This window comes from Tigriopus californicus, chromosome 2 (assembly GCF_007210705.1).
Source record: "Tigriopus californicus strain San Diego chromosome 2, Tcal_SD_v2.1, whole genome shotgun sequence".
Taxonomy (NCBI): domain Eukaryota; kingdom Metazoa; phylum Arthropoda; class Copepoda; order Harpacticoida; family Harpacticidae; genus Tigriopus; species Tigriopus californicus.
Window position 1 is genome coordinate 339,350 of NC_081441.1, and position 19,792 is coordinate 359,141.

The 19,792-nt window shown below is 44.9% G+C and overlaps 1 protein-coding gene across 10 annotated transcripts in view; it reads right to left on the reverse strand.

The window, feature by feature from the left end:
* Positions 1-19,792, reverse strand: part of LOC131876886 (cAMP-specific 3',5'-cyclic phosphodiesterase-like) — a 125,191-nt gene that overhangs the window by 17,761 nt on the left and 87,638 nt on the right. For 9 of the 10 annotated variants that reach the window (XM_059222422.1, XM_059222420.1, XM_059222421.1 and 6 more), the window contains one exon: positions 590-691. In XM_059222422.1, coding sequence (XP_059078405.1) covers positions 590-691 — 102 coding nt within the window. Of the gene's footprint in view, positions 1-589; positions 692-3,290; positions 4,035-19,792 lie in introns of those variants that run through there. The other variant, XM_059222419.1, reaches the window with a different exon arrangement.

A 19,792-nucleotide genomic window follows, 5' to 3' on the forward strand; every position in this document is an offset into this window, starting at 1 on the left:
ACTTGTGAAAATTGCCAACATAGTTCTGGCCTATTTATTGGCCAAGTATTTCGGGATATTTTCGTGCTCGCTAAGTGGTATTTATGGAACACTATGGGTGGCACGAGTTTCCTGGCTTCAAGTATAGATCTTGCGTGTTGTATATTGACATATAATTGGAAGGAAAGGCTTAGTAACATGTACCCCACTGATTCCACGCAAATGAGTCAAGGTTGTCTTTGTATCCAAGGCCCAAAATCCCAGGCGGTGTTCCGTAAATGGTTCTCATTGCTTCTCACCATTGAGGCTTATACTTCCCTTGGATTTGGAACGGCAGCAATCCGGGGAAAACATCCATTTCCTCTTTATGCTTATCCAACTCTCCTCTTTCCCGACTGAACGTATTCTGTTCTCCCAACCCAAATTCCCACGGGAAAAAAAACGATCGAACACAACCAGGAAAAATCCCCCATATCGAGGCCTCTCAAATCCTAACAAACATCCCCCCCCTCGGTTTGAATCATGTTCCACTTCACATTTTAGCCATTCGGGTAAGCATCACTCAATTGAACCGGATATAAAGGGAAATGGGGACCGATGGATTTCTTACCGAGGAGCCGGCACGTTGGTGAGAGTGACATAGTTCTGCCTGACCGACCTTAGACTGGCCAAGATCTGGGCAAACGGGGTCACGATGAGGTCCTCGCCATGCCTGCAAAAGAGATAAAAACAATAGATCGAGTCAAGTCTCAGAATGTCCTGCCCAGATGCTCATTTTCTAGCTCATTACCCTGGCTGATTGGTTATTTACTCGCATTGAACCATTGTTGCCACCCAGATCTTCCTTGGGACCGTGTATTGTGTGTATCATGTCAACATCTGCCAAGCCCAGCGTCTACCCATCTTTGCTAGCGGCGAGGCACTCAATAAGACAATAGTGGGTGGTCATATCCCCCCCTCCCTTTCCCCCTTGTTCCAGTCTTTCTTGGAGCGGGTGTCCTGGTGACAATCCAGGGGTATTTGCCTCTCATCAGTTGACATTTATGCAGATAAAAAGCTGTAATCCCCTCGGGCGTCGGCCTCCTTTTCTCTGATCTGGTCTTGCTTGGCCAGGCTACGTTATGTACAGCATAGGGTACTACTATATTACTTCTACGCATAAGTCAGTCCGCTGTTGCTGCTAAGCAAGTACTGAGAAACGAGGGGGAATGGAGTGATGTTCGGTCCTACTGTACTCTAGTATACCTATGTGTTGTTCAGGACGAGAAGGGACAAAGCCATAACTCCATGGATGTCAGGAATGAAAAAGGGGATTTCGACCTTGGCATACGTATGGACATGTCTGGTTTGACTGTCACTGGGTGTCGCCACACTTCATCATACCCGCACTCAAACATATGGCTCAAAGTTGTTCATTTTTCCCCCGCTTCTCGTCTTCTTTAGTTTTCTCTCTCTCTCTCTCGTTTGCTTGGTCTTTGAAACAAAAAGGTCTTAGGGAAAGATCATGGTATATCATTTGAGCCACAGACACGGACGAAGTAGCAAAAGGGGCCTTTTTCGTGTTGTTCTTCCGAGAAGAAAACTCTGACAAGCTATCACATTGGGATTGTATTGTTTCACCCGAAACGGAAACCTTATACAACATGGACAACAGCGATCAATGATGTGGCAGGCAACGAGAAAGCAGACGCCGCAAAGAATGAGGGAGATAATAACTAAGCCATCTTGGAATCTGTTGGCCCTTGGATGCCCTTTGGGAGTGCCTGATGACTATCTATCATCTTTCTTGAGCCATTCTTTAGGGCTCCACCCCCCCAAACCACCGCCATATTGCGCCAAGATCAACAAAAAGGGGCACGACGAAAATATTATGGCCCTCTCCCCTTGAAGTCGAGGTAATTGGGCCCCAAATTGCTAGAAATGGCCTTTTTTGCATAGCGAGCACCAAAACTTGTTTCCCCTCCAGCTTCTTTAAGCTGGAGGCGGGCAATTTAAATCAAATTGCACACCCCACCTAGTGACATACTTTTCTTTGGAACGAAATTTTTCCCAGTCAAGTCTAAATATGTTTCTCGAGAAAGGAGAATTCTCACTCCTAAGAGTGAAGCCACCAATCACTTATGTGAAAAGGACATTCCTCAGAAAAAGTTTAACTCATACCATCTGTTTTGTTCACGGGTTAGAGCCCAACTTGCCAAAGGCAAAAAGTGAAAACAAAAAAAAACCATCCACGAACTTTGTTGGAGTTGCTTCACCAAACCGGGGATCAGCAATAAGTGGTTTCGTAATGAACAATCATTCCATTACTTTGTATTTCTTACAGAGAGATTGACTCCTTTTGCCGATAAAGCCATTGCTTCCAAGCCTGCGTGCCTGGGCTATAATAGCATTTCCGCAATAAATGCGATCTGACACTAGAATGTTTCGTCAATCAGTGGGCCTGTCCAAATGACAGATCCATCTCGAGCAAAATGAGGTTTGATAGTTCGATAGTTTACCAGGAAACGACCACTCAAGGTCGGTCGGCAGCCCGGAAATGGCACAAACATTTACGACAAAAAAACCGGAACACACTCCATATTGCTCAGAGTGCACGTTGTTGGTATGTATAACATACGCACACGTACGTACAGTCACTCTCAATGTAGCCTGTTCAGAGTGATGTTAATCACAGAGGCAATCGATATTGGAAATTTCCTCCAGGGACAAGAAAGACCTTTAAAGTCTTATCTGAAGACAATCTGGAGGGAATTTCAGCCTGCCGATGTTTGCCCTTCGCAAGTGAAGTTTTAGGACTCTCCCGGGAAATTCCAACTTTTCCTCGACCATATTGGAACTTGAAAGAACATCATCCGCAGTCCAATGGGGGAATGAATCCTAGATAATTTTTCGTAAGTAATGACTAATGGCTAATGTTTTCCTAGAGTGGTTGAGGAGGGGTGCTTTATGGCTGTTCTCAATCCCAATGACCTCGAGGGCCATCTACCCAAGTGTATGTACTTAGAAGCGTGCATGTGAGTAAGTAGATAGGTAGATATTTCTAATTAGGCTCCAGTGCCATTCGTTAGTGTTTGAAGAGGGCCCACTTCTCTCTTCTACTCCTCCCTCTCTTTCTCAGGAACACGCACTCAACTCCAACGAACCAAGAAAGGGAAGGAGGAAGCCCCCTGGGCCTAATGGCACAATGCATACCGCACAGTGACTGACTGACTCACTGGCGGACTAAGTGAGTAAGAGTGCATGGAAAGAAGGAAGGCAGGAGGAGTCAATGTTGGAATTTCCTCGGGTCTAAATTGACCTCAAATACTTACGCCCAAGACCAGAAAGTTTTCTTCTTAGGGATCCGCAGCACCGACGTGGATAATGTCCTATTGAGTGACTTCTGTTTCACCAATTTCTTTTCCCCGATTCGTCCACTGCCATCTTGGCCGGCCAGGCCTCCGCCGGAACCGTTGCCCGGGTTCAGGGTCGCTCTTTTACCGTCGTGGCCTTTCAGGATGTTGGGCGTTTTGGCAATGTTGTGCAAGAGATCGATCTCGTCCAGGGTGTCCATCTTGTGCTCCTCTTCACTGGGCAGGATGTGCGGGTTGGAGTTCATACGGACCAGACCCTTGGCAATCTTGGGGTGGATCTTGCGGGCCGGTGAGCTCGGGGCCAAGCTCGGCGAAGGCAAAGAGGCTTGACGTTGAAGAGAGGCTGTGAATTTTTGCTTCAGCAGAGCCTCATGCTTCCGTCGGGTGGCCTCATCCAAAGACACGCTCCGACTCTCTTCCAAACTGGGTTGCATCTTGGCAACCCTGGTTGGGGTTGGTCGGGTTCTTGTGTGCTGGTTGAAAAGGACAGGTTGTCCTTTAATGAGGTTGCTGATTAGAGGAGCTCCTGACGAGATGTGGGCAGTCGACACATGTTTGGGCTAGGCCTTGACAAAGGCTGAGAGTACCATTTTCACTCGCACATTGAGCTGTGTCAATTGGATGGTTTTGCATAACAAAAGACTGGCAGGACAAAAATTGATCAAAGACCGTGGACAATTCTGTTCCTCACTCCCTCGTAAAGAAAGACGTCCGTTTGTTGTCAACCACGTGAACAATAATATCATCCACAATGGAACCAGGCGACAGCCTGAAAGTCTCTAGTGAGGGACCCGTCCTTTCTGTTTACCCGATGGTCTCATGTTAGCTTCCAACAATACAGAAACAAGCGAGGTAATCACTCGTGATGTACGTAATGGAAGGTTTCTTTTCATTCACATGATCAGTGCTTCGAAGCCCATAAACTTAAATTTCTGGTAATGTGCGGGAAAGGCAGAGAACGACAAAGGACACGTTGGATCCTATTTCCTTTCTCAAGCAAAAAGTTTCTCCTTCCAATGATGACACTTCCTGAACAAAAGGCAAAGAAAACCCACGACTTGAGGATGAAGTTTCCCGTCCTCTCCTTTGACGAGCGGTGCTAACTTCATCTTTATTAATTTCAATTTCGGAGCTTGTTCTTGGTTTCCTTTCACTCCTCAAAATCACAACCCTTGGAGACACTACTTATATGTCAGAGGAAAAGTTTATTTTTCTTTGTGTGGAAAGAAAACTCACGGAAAGGAAGACACCGTGATTGCTTCTAGGACAGTTGTATTTCACGTTCCCAAAGGTGGCTTCTACATTGTTAGTGGTTTTCACAAATGAGGGTGGATCAAATCCGTGAATCTCTTGAATGAGAGCTTTCTTTCAAATCAATTTGTACCAGTTTAAGCTTTTTGTAGCCCTTTGAGCCCAATGATTGAATTTTTTTTCGTTGCATTGAAGGGAGTCTACATTACGATGAAAGGTTATTGTGTCAACCGTAAGATTATTTCACCGCTTCAAATTCTAATTCTTTTGACACTTCTTGTATGTCTTAAAGAGCAAATGAGATTCGTAAAAGAAATGGTCAAAAAGTTTGGATCATTAGATCATGGAATTTTTCGAAGTCGGAAGACTCAATCTTGTGAAAGTCTGCATTTTATAATTCACTTAAAAGTTGCTTCATTACTATGAGACAATGAGACACTGACATGAGAGTGGGGGAAAATAAGGGTGAGCTTTATTCACGACTAAATACTTTGAGAGCATGAATGTTTTGAAGGCTTCAAAATGTGAGAAAGTTGCCTTGACAATATTCGTACATAAAATTCACAGGGTCTCCTTCTTTAACATATTTTCTCACTCCATGTAGTGTACCTCTGATTAGATAAGACAAACATTCGTGAACTTTTGGGGAAATAATCTTTTGATACGGTATTCGCAAACCTCCTCAGGCCAAATGAAGAAAGCTTCTCTGCAATGTACTTTTGTGCCCCCTTGTTGGCTCATACGTAAAACATACAGAAATGGTACAAATACGCACTCTGTCGGATTTCCCCGATTAAATACCAAGATGCAAACTGAAGCAACAAATTTGGATGACAAGTGCCCAAAAACTTTAGGTTTAGCTGCTTGTATTGTTCGTTCGCTAGCCTCTTAAGTTGATTACAATATGTAACAGTGTTCCATCTACTTTCGATTGAACCCTCGACTTTTAGTGCTAGTATCCGCTGTCACAAACCACAACATCTCTCAATTCCTTAGAGATCTCGCCTTTAAAGTAAAGTGTGAATGGTGTCCAAATTGAAAGGGTTGCACAAAGGAGATGGGTTTTACAGTAATTAATTCGAATTGAAACGATCTCCAGCTTCACCTGGATCCCACGAAAGTGGAACTCAGACCATCTGACCTCCCATCTGAGTTGGAATGAAAAAAGGCAAGGGGATCCATTAACTCTAATGTGCTCTCAAGAAGAGGCTTCGTGTCAGAAATGCTCTGGCTAAGGATTCTCATTGGGTACGTAAGATTTGAAAGAGGAGAATGGTGTTGGTTTTATGGTTAGTAGGGGGGCCTTGGGCACGTGCAGCAGCTTCCAAGACCATCCATTAATTTATCATATTACAAGGTTTGTATCCTGGAAATGGACTATCTGAAGCGGAACAAATGCCATTCAGAAAAAATATTCACTTTCATTGAGGGTGTCTTTTTTTAATCTCAGAGGTCCGAAAGTGCAAACACCAAGTGTGGAAAGTTAATTTTCAGGAAATGAAAAGGAACCCACCCCTAAGCTATCCATATTGATCCAGCAAATAGTGGGTACTACGAAGGTCAATCGTGCTCCAAGTGAGTGGTTGTTTGATCCGATCTTTGCTCATTGACGTGATATTTGTGCTCGTTTAGAAGTGTAGACACACACGCACCTAAATACGTACGAATCTAAATGAACAACTTTGAGAGAGAGAGAGAGGCTTGATGCATGCATCGTTTTCATGGATCTCTCGTAATGCACATCAGGAAAGGATCATGAACAGTCTAGTTCGTGGGCTTTTCTCCAATAAATACCAAAGTGTTTCCCAGGCTTGAGGAAAAAATAGGCCGAAACCGTAGTCCTTCTGGAGGCATCACTCTCGATCCTTGGGAAAATACTATCAAGCCTCTTTGGATCAAGCGATATACGTAGAATGAGAGGAGGGAGGGGGAGGTAAAACTTCTATTCCAGAGAACAACCAGCCTCCATAAGTCCAATGGTTTGAGGCAGAAGCAACATTTCCTGAGGCTCCAAAAGCCGGGATGCCCAACGCGTGGCTCTCTTGCTTGATCTGATTCAATGAGTTAGGCGTACGTACAGTAGTACCTATACGGTACGTAGTGTTTCTTCACGGTACGTAGTGCTCGTAACGTGACTCTACTTCGGAACGAGCACCTTCAAATCCCTTGAGAAAACATCTGGCCAGAGAGTGGATGCGTGGATGGCAAATATGATTAAGATATCTATACATGTACGAGTAGTAAATGTAATGTAGGTTTTCTTCCTTTTCTTCTCATTGACTTGAAAGATTTCACTCTTGCAGAGCATACTTTTAAAGGTCAGGTCATTTTGTGTCGAGTCAAATTGAGTCCAGAGAAGCCTGAATGTGAATGTCAAAACAATGTTCTGATCTAGGTGAAGATAGTCTCGAACGAAAGCTTGACGTAGTATCGCTCAATGCTAAATTCTAGAGGGAAACCAACTTTGGCCAAAAGTCATTCCCCTTTTTTTATGTTCCTGCCCTAAAAATGAAGTTCCAAATGCTCCTTCCGCCTCCGACAAATTCGGATATCAGCCCTTCAAGTCCAGTCTGTCTAGTCTGAGGGAAATTTTCCATCTCAAAGGATTTCCTTTTCCTCTGGCCTCCGATTCAAAGCCAACTGAATGAATGACCTGGTGCTTTTTCCGCCCTAATGACTGGCATTGGCATTCATGCTAAACGAGCCAGGCCGACAATCTTTATCAGTCGTTCCATTGTGTTTGAGTGTTTGTGGAGTCTTATTCAAAACCATCCAATCTGCCACTTGTTCTTCTCCTTCTTCTTCTTACCCTTGAGAATGGGCAGAAAATCACTTCTGAATAGCACTCGTAGTTCTCCTACCCGATCTACATAACAAATGGGCGATAAGCTCAAGGGGTTGCCCATGCACGCATGCACTCGTTCACTGAATACTCGAGCAAGAGGATGAAGACGAAGAAGAGGAGGACGATGATGCTGATGCTGATGCTGATAATGATGATAATCACGTTTGAAGTACTAGCTAGACACGTCTTTCACCCAGAGCGAGAACAAGACTGCAACGTCAATTCTTGGGACCGACAGAGATCTGACTAAGAGAACTCGAGGAGGAGTGTGACTCCATCCAGGTTGTTCGCGGCCTGCCAATCCGCTTCCTCTACTTTCTTGTGATTCACGACGGATCTTCCAGTAAGGATATTTCCGCCCGTACAATAGAGCACTGCCACCCTTTGAACGCGACTGAGCAGCCGAGAATAAAGGAACCACTCACCTAGTACAGTGCGTACCATTCGCGGTCCTCGAAGACCAACAAGACCCAAGAGAAGGAGGAGTAGAGCACTGTTCTATGCAGCTAGTAGTACTCCACTACTACTACTACTACTACTACTACTACTACTACTACTACTACTACTACTACTACATAATGGTGTGCGTAGTACTACCAAGAGGAACACGAACTCGAGTGTAGTTGAGCGAAGCGGCCCGAAGAAGCGTGCGCTACCATCCGTTTCGGGCCTCTTTTGGCCGCCAATGAAAGGGGTGTCAACCAATGGAAAATCAAAGCTCACGATCAGGATCAATCCGTGGGTAACTTCATCCCTCAAAGAACTTATCAAAGGCAGAAAATCACATTGAAGCCCAAAGAAGGCGATGGTCGATGGTGGTCAAAATGAAAATGTGCCAAATCAAAATCCTTTGGATTCTCGAGCTGCAATCAATTGGTGACTCGGGAAAGGAAAAGGACGGGTTCTTATTCCATTCTTCACTTTTCGAAAAGATGATTTGAGCCACTTTTCTCATCTTAGTACTTCTCCCATCGATGATGTGGGCACTTTGGAGGGTGGGCTAGTAATAACATTGAAGCATGATTTGAACTGAGTGGATGAGAAATAGGAACATGCCTTTTACTTTGGGGGACGGAGAAGGTCGTACGTTGTTTCCTTGAGACGCCTGAAGACCTTAAGTAGATCGCACACAACAAAAAGAGAGCTGGAAGGAGAGAACTGTCACTTGATAGAACAAGAGTCTTTCATTAATTTTTGAAGTATCATTACACCGCCTTGGCCAGTTTGTCCTACCTTGTCAAGATTGAATGACGTCAGAAACTGCAGTTAAAATGGGTTGCAATTCAAAACCAAAGGACCAATCGAACAATTCATTCAGAGAGAGGTAAATGTATTGTGGAGAATCAGGTTTCTTTTTATTAGGGGACATTTTGGCTTTAAAAGTAGCATTTCTCTTCTTACGTGGAGCATCATGTGCAACCAACTATGAATCATGGCAAGTCATTCATCACGCACCTTCTGTCTTGCTCGCTAAAATTATGGGCCCGAGCCTCATTTTTAATGAATGTGAAATCACATGTTTGGGTAACGCTTTACCTTTTGCTTTGGCTTCTTTCGATTAAATTTGGTTTCCCAGTAAATCTAACACGCTTAGTTATAGTTCTTGTTAAGTGCTGAAGAGACACTTACGTTCAAATTGTCATCTGATTGAACTGACTCGAGTCTTGACTTTCGCTAATCTGGGCATCAATTCCCATATTCCGAGCTTCTTGGAAACTTTTTTTCATCATTCAGGCCTCTTGTCAACAATGCCGTTAAAAATAGCCTATGCGATCTTACTTGGATTATCTGGCTTTTTAACCCTCGTTTGATGTTTCAGGTTAGTTTCAAACATACTACTTCCTTTCAGGAGGTTCTATTACTGACATAAACTTTCCTGGTTTTCGTTCCACATGTCCAGAGGCTTAAATATTGGAAGCCCGGCTTGTTCTGCCATGTCTTGGTGCAAGACTCATGAATATTTCAAGTCCCAATGACATTTCAAACCCCCTTCAAACAGCCCAGAATGGATCTGTCTGTCTACCTCTTTTACTTTTTAGTGTCTGGAAATACAAACTGCCAGGGCAACATCTAACGTGTCGTATTGGACAATCGCTACCATATTCAAGTGGTGGGTTCCCCCCAAATACAGTTCTTCAAATCGTAGTAATTGAGCATGTGAGGAGGATCCCTTTCAAGCGCTCTAGATGTATCTATCAGGGACAGCTCCTCTTATCTATTCTCGGCTTATGATTAACAGATTGTACTTCGCCATTAGCTGTGCATGGCCATCCAATCGGTTCCATTTTAAAAATACCGCTTCCAATTCACGGCACAACTTTGCGAGCGCTCTGGAGGACTTTAGAGTACTATATGCATTACTATTTCATTTGGTCTCTCGATTTTCCTTTGGTTTGGATCAGAAATACTGCCAGCTCATATTACAGTACATAAATACATACGGAGTAACCTGACATCAGCCTTAATGAACCATGGCCCACGATCTCATGTTTCATCCAAATAATGAAGCTCAAAATAATGTGGTTTCAGGTCAATTGACCAGATGAGCTCCCTCCATCAGGATCGAACCATCGTGCACATTTGGCCAGATTTTCGACTTTAGATCAAGCGATATGAGTGTGAGGAAAAATTGTGAATTGTCGTCAAAATCAGGCCCTTTCTGTTGAAAGGTTGTTGAGCTGACGCCATACATTCGTTCCATGGTACCTATGTGAGTCAACGGTTCCAAGGATTGCTGTGCTATTACCGAACCCCTCGACAAGAGAACTTGAATAATTCATCATCTTCTAACAACGACCACCTGCTCCAGAATTGACAATCGTGCTGGGATCCGAGGATTCCTATGATTGCCTTGGTTCCAAAGACGGAGGTCACTCATCGTGGAACGAGTGAACGGAATACAGCCGTCAATGTAGTTTTCTTTTGAAACAGTTAGCACCGAAATCCTCTGCCACGGTCCATTAAGATTGATCAATGATTGGATGAGACTTCCATCTTTTTACCGACTCGAGTGGGCTCACGCCGTAGAGAGATGGGACTAGAGACGTCAGAGTGAAAACAATGGAATGTACCTCGGTTTTTTTTCTCCTCATCCACTTCATTTCGATCCATGGATTGGTGTGCCTTTTCGAGGCCAACAAGTCACTTGCAATCTTGGAACGATGGTTTCAAATGTTTCGAAAAGCACCCTAGGGGAGCTCAATTACGAGCCCGAGAAAAAACCTCAAGATCGTTATCTAAAGTACTTAACCACTAAAGAAATGGTCGGAAATGTGATCAAAACGAACAAGGCACCATGGCCTAATGAAATTCTTGGCGCTCGAAATTGAACCGCCACAACCAATTTCCAGACTCCCACTCCCAACCAGCCAATCAAGATTTCCACTCGAGTGAACACTTTGAATACTCCATGGGAATGAATGCACGCCATTGGAGAAAAAAGGACGCACTTTTGAATTATCTCACTAAAATGTGAATATTGGCTGAATTGAAATCGAAAACGGCTGGGTGGAGTCTAGAAAGCGGAACAAAGAGACATAAATCCCGGACCAGAGGTGGTCGGTCGGTTGTTGGCCCTTCGAAACCAAAATAATACAGTCACTCTCGGCAGTATGTAAGATTAATGGCCGTTGTGCTTTGCCGTCTGAATTTGGTTGCTCTTGGGCATTTACGATTCACATGCGTAAAAGTTTATGGAAACAGAGACCGTACTTCAGACCCATGAGCGGCCTTGTAATCTTTAACATCAAAGTAATGTTGTGACCAGCTTGCTCAGGGAAGGGACACACTTGAGGCAGTGTTGCCAAATGGAGAGCATATTGAAGTCACATTTGGTTTTATCAAGGATAGAGTTTCTTTGTTAAAACGCGTATTTCTTTTCATTTAATTGTAAGTTACTTTTGTGGTGTTGACAAGGTCTAGCCCATACCAACTCATTGCTAAATGTAATATTCAAGCTGTGCTCCATTTACCTCCATGTTTCATCAGGGAGTTTCTAAACTGGTCATTTTGTCACTTTATGGCAACCGACATGCATTTCTTCCCCACTTTTTCCATATTGGTTGATTTATGCCCTGAGGCCCTAAACACTTTTCTCTCAAGGATAACCTCAGAAAATGAAACTGAGGTCCTGCCAAATGTGCAACACACAATTCGAATCCCAACCCATCCAATGGCAAATTTAGTAACTTATTGTAGCAAATGATGTGTGGTAATTGTGTTTTTATCACCTTTCCAAAGGAAACCAACCATCTCAGGGAATTAAATTGTATATAGCCACAAACAGGTTGGGTTGTTCCAATGGTGTCCAATTTCATTGCATTTGGTAAGCGGAGCATGCAATACAGTACAAGGTGACCACACGTCCTTTTTTGGCTTGGCTTTTGATTGCATTGTGGGAAGGGTACAACACATGTGGTCTAAGGGTTTTTCATAATGAGAAATACGCTGTTACGATGTTTCTGATAACAATGTTGTTGCTTGCGGCTTCGAAGTCATATCAGATGACATTTTTTGTGCTGTGTTTCCAAATGTTAGAACAAAGATTATTCCAGCTCATGGTTCCTTGAACTGGAGGTTGAGTCATTCAAGGCATGTATGCAGTAATCAATCGCAAATGCAATCCTTTTGTGCTTCAACAAATTTTAAGTTCTCAAACTGGAATGACTATGAACTCCACTTCGCTCATTATCTTGAGTTCAGTCATCACAAAATGTTACCCTGTTCAACAACCATCCACCTTCTATTTACATTTTCCAATCATTTTGCTGCATGGCGTTTCCTCACTCCTCAATAATGGCAAAACTGTGTCAGAGCGTCTAGAAGCAACAACATAAAAGAGAAAAAAAACTGGCCCCTAACAGCCTACGTGCAGTATTTCATAACTCAAAAGCAAAGGTCGCTCTTTGTCCTGCTGTCTGACTTTATTTGCATGTGTTTGCTGATGAAGACAAATGGCTTAAAAGTCAGCGACCCGAATCAAAAAAAGAGACACTCGTTGCGTCGTAGTTCCCAGACATTCTCCGAACTTCTACTAGCAACAACTAGTCCTCCTCTTTGAACAATAAGCCTTGCTTGTTTGAGGGCGTTATCCAACTGATAGGTTTTGATTGAATTGGGCGAGCATCTGTTTGCTCTCAATCTCGAACAATCGGTCTCGAGATGTCCAATCGATTTTCACTTTAAATCCCTCCCTTTAACTGTGTAAGAGAGAAATGGGTGCTTCACGTTCTTCACATACCTGGTAAAGTAAGAGTATCATGGAAAATTGTCAATTTTAAGCCAGATTTAGACAATTGAAAAAGATGAGTCTCGTGCCCAGGGAACCGTCATGTTCCGACATTTATTACCATCAACATTCCCTGTCTTTGAAAGATTCCGCTGATATGAGAGACAATGAGAGGTTTGTATGAATTTCTTGGACGTGTTTAAACCAACGATGTGTCGATTTCCTTGCCAAAAGTTGAAAGTGGCTAAGATGTCCGTTTGTTCCGGCGACATTCCGGTTCAAGATACCCCTTTTGAAACTTGGCCATGTCCAATTGGGGACCCTCTTCAAACAAATCAGTTGTTCTTTGTTTACGAGAAGGTGTTCAATGCTCTCTCAAGCTACGATGGTCGGTCTTAAGTGCTTTGAATTGATTCGGTCTAATCTTCATTTTAACTTCCCTGGATGGAGCAAATATAAGAAGCGTATCTTTCAAAAACCCTTCTGAGGGCAAGCATCATTGAGAAAACAGAAAAGGTTTCTTCATCGAATTGAAGAAACCTCGAGTTGGTGATTCGAAGTGGGACGTTTTCTGTAGAACAAATGTTTTGATATATCTTGGACAATAAGAGATGGTCGTGGTCAGTTCTAGACGCAGCTCAGGGCCTCACCGGGAATGCAAGTCATTCTTACACACATGGCCATCGAAAGAGTCCTTTGTTAGTGACTAACAAGTGGCCGACACAAGAAAGTGTCGCATCACGAAAATAACTCGACCAAAAAGAACGTAGTGCCTAGCCACTAAAAGATTAGTACAAGAAAATTCAGCGAGCACCCTGTGCATTAAACCTTCAAAATTCTAATTCTCGCGACTATGTCGAAGACTAGACGATTGTTGATTATTGTCTGAGATGAGCCTCATTCATGGGATGGGAAAAGGCTCTTCTGTTGTGAAAGAGGCCCAGTTCCTTTATGATACATTTCAAGGCCAGAGTGAATTGTCAATAGGGCACACGGCACTCCGAAGAAACCAACACAACGAGCTTGGACTTGTCTATCCTTCAGCACCACGTGAAGTCACGAAAGTACGACAATAGCGACAACGAAGAGTTCATTCTTTTGTATAAACGTGTGTATTGTATGTGTTGGTTGACAACTCAAAAGTTCTTAGGATTGATCCCCGCTCCCTCGCTTCACTTATCAAGGAAAAGAGACAAAGTTGAACAATAAACCATCGTTTGCATGAATGGCACGAACAATCTGCTGCTTTCATTTGGGAACTTTTGAGAGATGGAATGGGCACTCCTCGTCTGGGTTTTCAATGAAAACTAGGGCTTGAAAATGCCACTCCGATACTATGCAAACAGAGTGCAGATGTTATGAGCAGAGTTTGCCGTACTTCTCAATACTCGCATAGGGTAGTTCCAAGCTGACAAGTGGCTTTTGGTGTGTAATACATTTGGAACACTTTATGGACGATTCTGGCGTATCTTTTGTGTGATGACGAGAAATGTTATCCCCAATCATTCAAAATCGATTCCATGGACAAAACAAATACAATTGGTTGCTCCAGCGGTAACCAAGAGATGTGGCGAAGGACTGGTATCTTTGTGTGTGGGTGCAAGATTGGTTGTCCGCTTTAGACCCGGGAATGACATTTCTCTCTTACTTTATTGGCTTTTTGGGTAAATGCCATCATCTCGGCTTGTCAGAGGACACCAAGCAATTGCTATGTACGCACATAAAAAGGACAACAGAACAGATCTGAGAGTCGAAGAAAACAGTGGGATGTATCTCTTTTTTGAGCTAACCGTTATAAAAAAATAAGGCATTGTCATTTTTTGTTTGAATAATGTTACAAAGTATCGAAAACTTGGAAATCAACGTGTGGAGATTACCGATCACTCGCACTGGTCTGTTAAGCTGAATCTTCACCAACGCTATATATTTAGCTTTTGAAAGGAAAAGTGTGCCAAACCGAAGATGATGGATTTCTGTACATAACATAACGGCTTTCTCAGTCTTTGACACGGGAAGGAGTTTCTGGTGCGGTGTCACGATTGAAGTTCAGTGAGATTAGGCTTTCACTCCGAACCAACTCATTTCCCCTTGGCCTGACGTGATCTGTTTAACAAGTTGCTTTTGATCAAACATACGCTTTCCAGGGCCCTATTGTCCTGTCTCTATACAGCACACTAGTGGAAAAATGGCGCTGATGAATGGCGACCTCAAGGAGTTCTCTTATCTGGAGCTTGTCACCCAAGACATGCAAAGCGACAAAGTTAGGGTTGGGATGAGCAAAAGTGGATAAGGGAAGAGGATATGATGAGAAGTTTCTTCAAACTTTTAACATCAGGGACAAGTTCATCAGGGCGGCAACAAGCACTTATCTTCAAGCATTTAACCTCAATCTTGCTAATGCTCGGGGGTTTTAATACTTGGCCGTGCTACTACTCCCATGGGGCTGGGATTTTCAGATCAAGGGTAACATATTTTCTAAGCGTATCATGTCCGCTTTTCAAAAGATCAATACCCGGCGAACGCTTGGCGCTTCCATGTTTAGCTCGTAAGATCGTGATCCATGAATCTGGCCTTCGCTTTCGCTTTTCCATGTCACGTGTTTCTACGTCTTACATTGGAATCAGGCCTTCACGAAATACAGGCCAGGGATCTAGCTAGATAGTTGGTGTTCCATTCTGTTCCATTCTATTCATTCTACCTTTCTGGGCTGAAAGTGAGAACAAGATCTCGTTGCCTGAGAGAAATGACGAAAATATGTAAATTCCCTCCCAAGCTCGTGTCCTTCGTTGAAAGGACGCCTTTGTACTCCAAGCGTGCCATTGAAATCCACAAGTACTTAATTGTTTCAATCACGCACTCAGGAAGAGAACTGAGGCAGGGCAGCCTATTTATTATGCGAGAAGACGTATGAAGAAACTGTCATGTAGCCAACAATGTTGGTTTTTGTAACGCCTTCAACAAACACCTCCCTCTCCTAGGGATCTGGGACCTGGGACCTTGAACAATATGCGCTGAGGATTTGGGAGGCCCCAGTTAAGGCCGTCTTCAGGATGGCACTAGTTGTGTCAGGTTCTTCGAAACTTAAAGATAACAAAGGCCGTTGGAGACAACGAGCTTTCTACCTTGAATAGCAACATTTGACCAAGTAGGCTTAATCTAGTCATGGGTTAACTAACGCAACATGAAATACCCAAAAATGGTAAATCGAGTATGAAGATGAGAAGAGGAAAAATAGATATACATTTGGGACGTCAAAAGTGCCTTCTTCTTTAGTTCTGCCTAGATTATTAATTACAGCAAAACAAATCCGTGCTTGATGTTAGACGTTGCATTCTGCCATGTGACGTGCACGTCAAACTCGGTGGCCCATATTCAGGGGTCCGGGCCTCTCTTCCTTGGCAATGGCCTTGTAGGAACGGGGAATGAGTACGTCTTGACGCTAGTAGACCTCGGTATCAACTGCTTTATTAACCGGCCCCAACATCCAGGGTTGCCGGGCACTACACATCTCCCCCCCCGCAATGAATTGGTTAGAACAGAAAAAACAATAAAAATACCCGGTTTTAATTAGTTCTTGTACCGGGTTGGAGTCCGTAATGGGCGACCGCAGGTTGAATACCTTGTATCCTCCTCATCCGAGGACAACACGCTGTCAACTCGGAAGGCAGGTTTGAGGCGATCTAGAGACACAGCATCACTTTTGCCACGTCGAGCAATCACAAAATACTTGGCATGGCGTTCCAAGACCAGGTACGGGCCAGCATATGGGCGTTGAAGAGGTGTTTTCACAGCGTCAATCCGCTCATACACGTGTGTGCATGAGGCCAAGGCTTTACTCACCGCGGCAGGCACATCCCGCCGATGCCAAGCGGGTTCAACAAACCGCCGGTTTCGCATGGAAGTTCGCAACTGAACTAGATAGTCATTTGGTGACTGGGGCTCAGGTGTTATAAAAAACCCTGCCGGTAGTCTAGGCACTTCACCAAAGACCATGTCGAAGCTGGAGCACTCGTGATCCTCCTTGACACTGGATCGGATTCCCAACATGATGAGAGGCAACTCTTGGGTCCACCGATCTGTTACAGCACGTGCTTTCAGAGCAGATTTAAGTTGCCGGTGGAACCGCTCGACCATACCATTGGCCTGCGGGTGATAGGCCGTGGTGTTCGTGTGGGCAGTTCCCAAGAGCTCCATCAACTCGCTCCAAAGGGAGGATGTGAACTGGCGACCTCTGTCGGTGACAATCGATATAGGCACTCCATAACGTTGGACCCAGCCATTGAGAAGGACATTTGCACAAGTGGCAGCTTCAATGTTAGGCGTCGGAAGGGCCTCAGTCCATCGGGTAAACCTATCCACGACGGTGAGAATATAACGATATCCCTGACTGGATGGCAATGGTCCAACCAAATCTATGTGCAAATCAGCAAATTTAGCCTACGGCGGACGTCCAAACTGCTGCAGCGGTGTTTTGGTGTGTGCGGTCACCTTTGACATCTGGCAATGGGCACAAGCTCGAACCCACTGAGTGATGTCGCGGGACATGGAGGGCCATACATAGAGGCCAGCAATGAGGCGACGGGTTGCTTTGGTGCCGGGATGAGACAGGTTATGCAAGCTATTAAACACTGTTCGAGTCATTGATGGTGGTATTACTGGGCGAGGTTGAGATGATCTGATATCAACGATGATTTTGTATTCACCCATATGGGAGGTCTTCCAATGGCTTGGCCAATCCTGGTCCCGCGGGTCATGCACCATCCCTACCGCCAATTGGGCGTCGGCAATACATTTTGTGAGGTCTCTTGTGGGTGATGTCGCTAGAACGGGGTTGCGAGATAAGGTATCTGCCACTACATTCATTGGGCCGGAGATGTGGCGAACATCAGTGCATATTTCACTGATGTAGTGGAGCATTCGGGCAGCTCTCTTATTTTCAGACATATTCGGAGAAGTCTTGGGACAGAAGGCAAAAGTTAAGGGCTTGTGGTCTGTTAGGATATGAAAAAGGTTTCCAGGAATACCAATAATCAGGTGCTCGAACTTCTTAACGGCTAAGTGGATGGCCAGTAGTTCCCGATCATACGTGGAATAACGTTGCTCACGAGGTTCCAGCTTTCGGCTGAAAAACCCAATCGGGCGCCATCCTTGTTTTGTGAGTTGCTCCAGAACGGCACCCACAGCAGCGTCAGATGCATCTGTTACTAATCGTGAGGGAAGACCAGCATCTGGGAAGCTGAGAGTGACTTGATCAGCCAGTGCCTCTTTTAAGGACACAAACGCTGTCAATGCATCAGAGGTCTATGTCAGTTGCTTTTCGGCCGCTTTTCGAGCCCCTAAGCGTCTGGAAGAATGCGACTTCAACAGGGCATAGAGTGGCTGGGCAATGTGGGCAAAATGAGGGGTGCATCGACGATAAAAGTTTGCCAATCCCAAAAAGCCTTGCAAGGACCGCACAGTTTGAGGTTCAGGGAAAGACTTAATGTCATTGACTTGGGTATCAAGGGTGCGGACTCCTGCAGCAGATAAACTGAATCCGAGGAATTTCACATCAGCTTTGCCAAGAACAGTTTTGGTTTTATTGACTAGAAGCCCAAAGGTACGTAGCCGATCAAATAAGGCTGTCAGATGAGTGCGGTGTTGCGCTGGGGAAGAGCTTGCCACAAGAATGTCGTCGACATAGCAATAGACACCTTTCAGGCCACGCAGTGCTTCATCCATGAAGCGCTGAAACGATTGCGCCGCGTTTTTCAGGCCAAAAGGCATCCGTGTGAATTCATTTAGTCCAAAAGGAGTGGCAACGGCCGTCAAGGGGATGGACCTCTCATCGAGAGGGATCTGGTGGAATGCACGGACAAGATCTATTGTACTGAAGATGGTTGCGCCACTCAGTGACAAACAGAAATCCTCCACATGAGGCAGTGGGTAGCAATCGTTTTCAGTAATAGCGTTGAGCATACGAAAATCCCCACATGGACGCCAGGATCCATCGTGTTTACTCACCACCTGAAGTGGTCTTGCCACTACACTCTTGGATGGACGCAAAATCCCCAGTTCACGTAATCTTGAAATTTCCGCTTCGGCAATTTCAAGTTTGGTGCCGAAGAGCCTCCTTGGCGGAGACTTAAAAAGGCATGCATTTGGTTTTAGAACTAAAGAATGGACATAGTCATGTTTGACACGAGGCATTTCCGCAGGTGGCTCTAAAGAGGCGATTACGTCTGGGTACTGTTGCAGTAACGGAGAGAAAGGGTTGTGCATGTCTTCAACGGATAGAACGGCAGAAACACGACAAGTTGATCCGTTGAGCTCGTGGAACCGACGGGTGTCAATGACTTTGTTTCCAGCGCAATCAACGTAAATGTGATGTTTCGCGAGGAAATCGAAACCAAGCAGGATATCCTGCACGTCAGCCATGAAAAACTTGTGCTTGAAGATGCGTCCCAAGCCAATATCGAACTCAATCTCACGATAATCGTAGGTTTTGACAACCGATCCCGAGGCTGTCTTGAAAAGGTCGGTCCGCACAGGTTTCTGGCGATCGTCGTCAGTAGCGGGTGCCATACTCCATGTGGCCCCACTATCCACCACCATGGAGCGGCCAGTCATTAAATCACTCACTTTGACGCACTTACGGGTGTCATCATAGAAAGTTTGCGGGAGCTGTGTGTCAATAAGAGAAAGGGAAGAACGAACGGGATAATGTTGTTGATGATGTAATGGCAGGCGCCCAATCAGCGTTGATACGGCTGGTGGGCGCCTTCGCCGTTTTCCGCCCCGCGAGACCACGAGCAGCCCATACCGTTACACTTCTTAGCTCTCCCAGCGTATCTAGCGTGGTACCAGCAGAGCTCGCCCGCTCGATGTGAGGGAGACCGGCGGGGCTGGAAACGTTGCTGTCGACCTCGCCATTGTTTCTGTTGACCAGTAGCCAGCACGTCTTGAGCCAAAGATGAGCCCTCGAAGAATGTCTCGGGCCCGGCATCCAGGGCAGGAGCCACAACACCAGTTAAGGCGGAATTGGCGGCTTGGCCACTCTGAAGCCCTAGATTTCGCAGGGTAGCAACCTGAGTGTCAGCTAAAAGAGCCAAATCGGTCAGAGACTCCACACACGAAGCCAAGGCAGGTTGAAGAGAG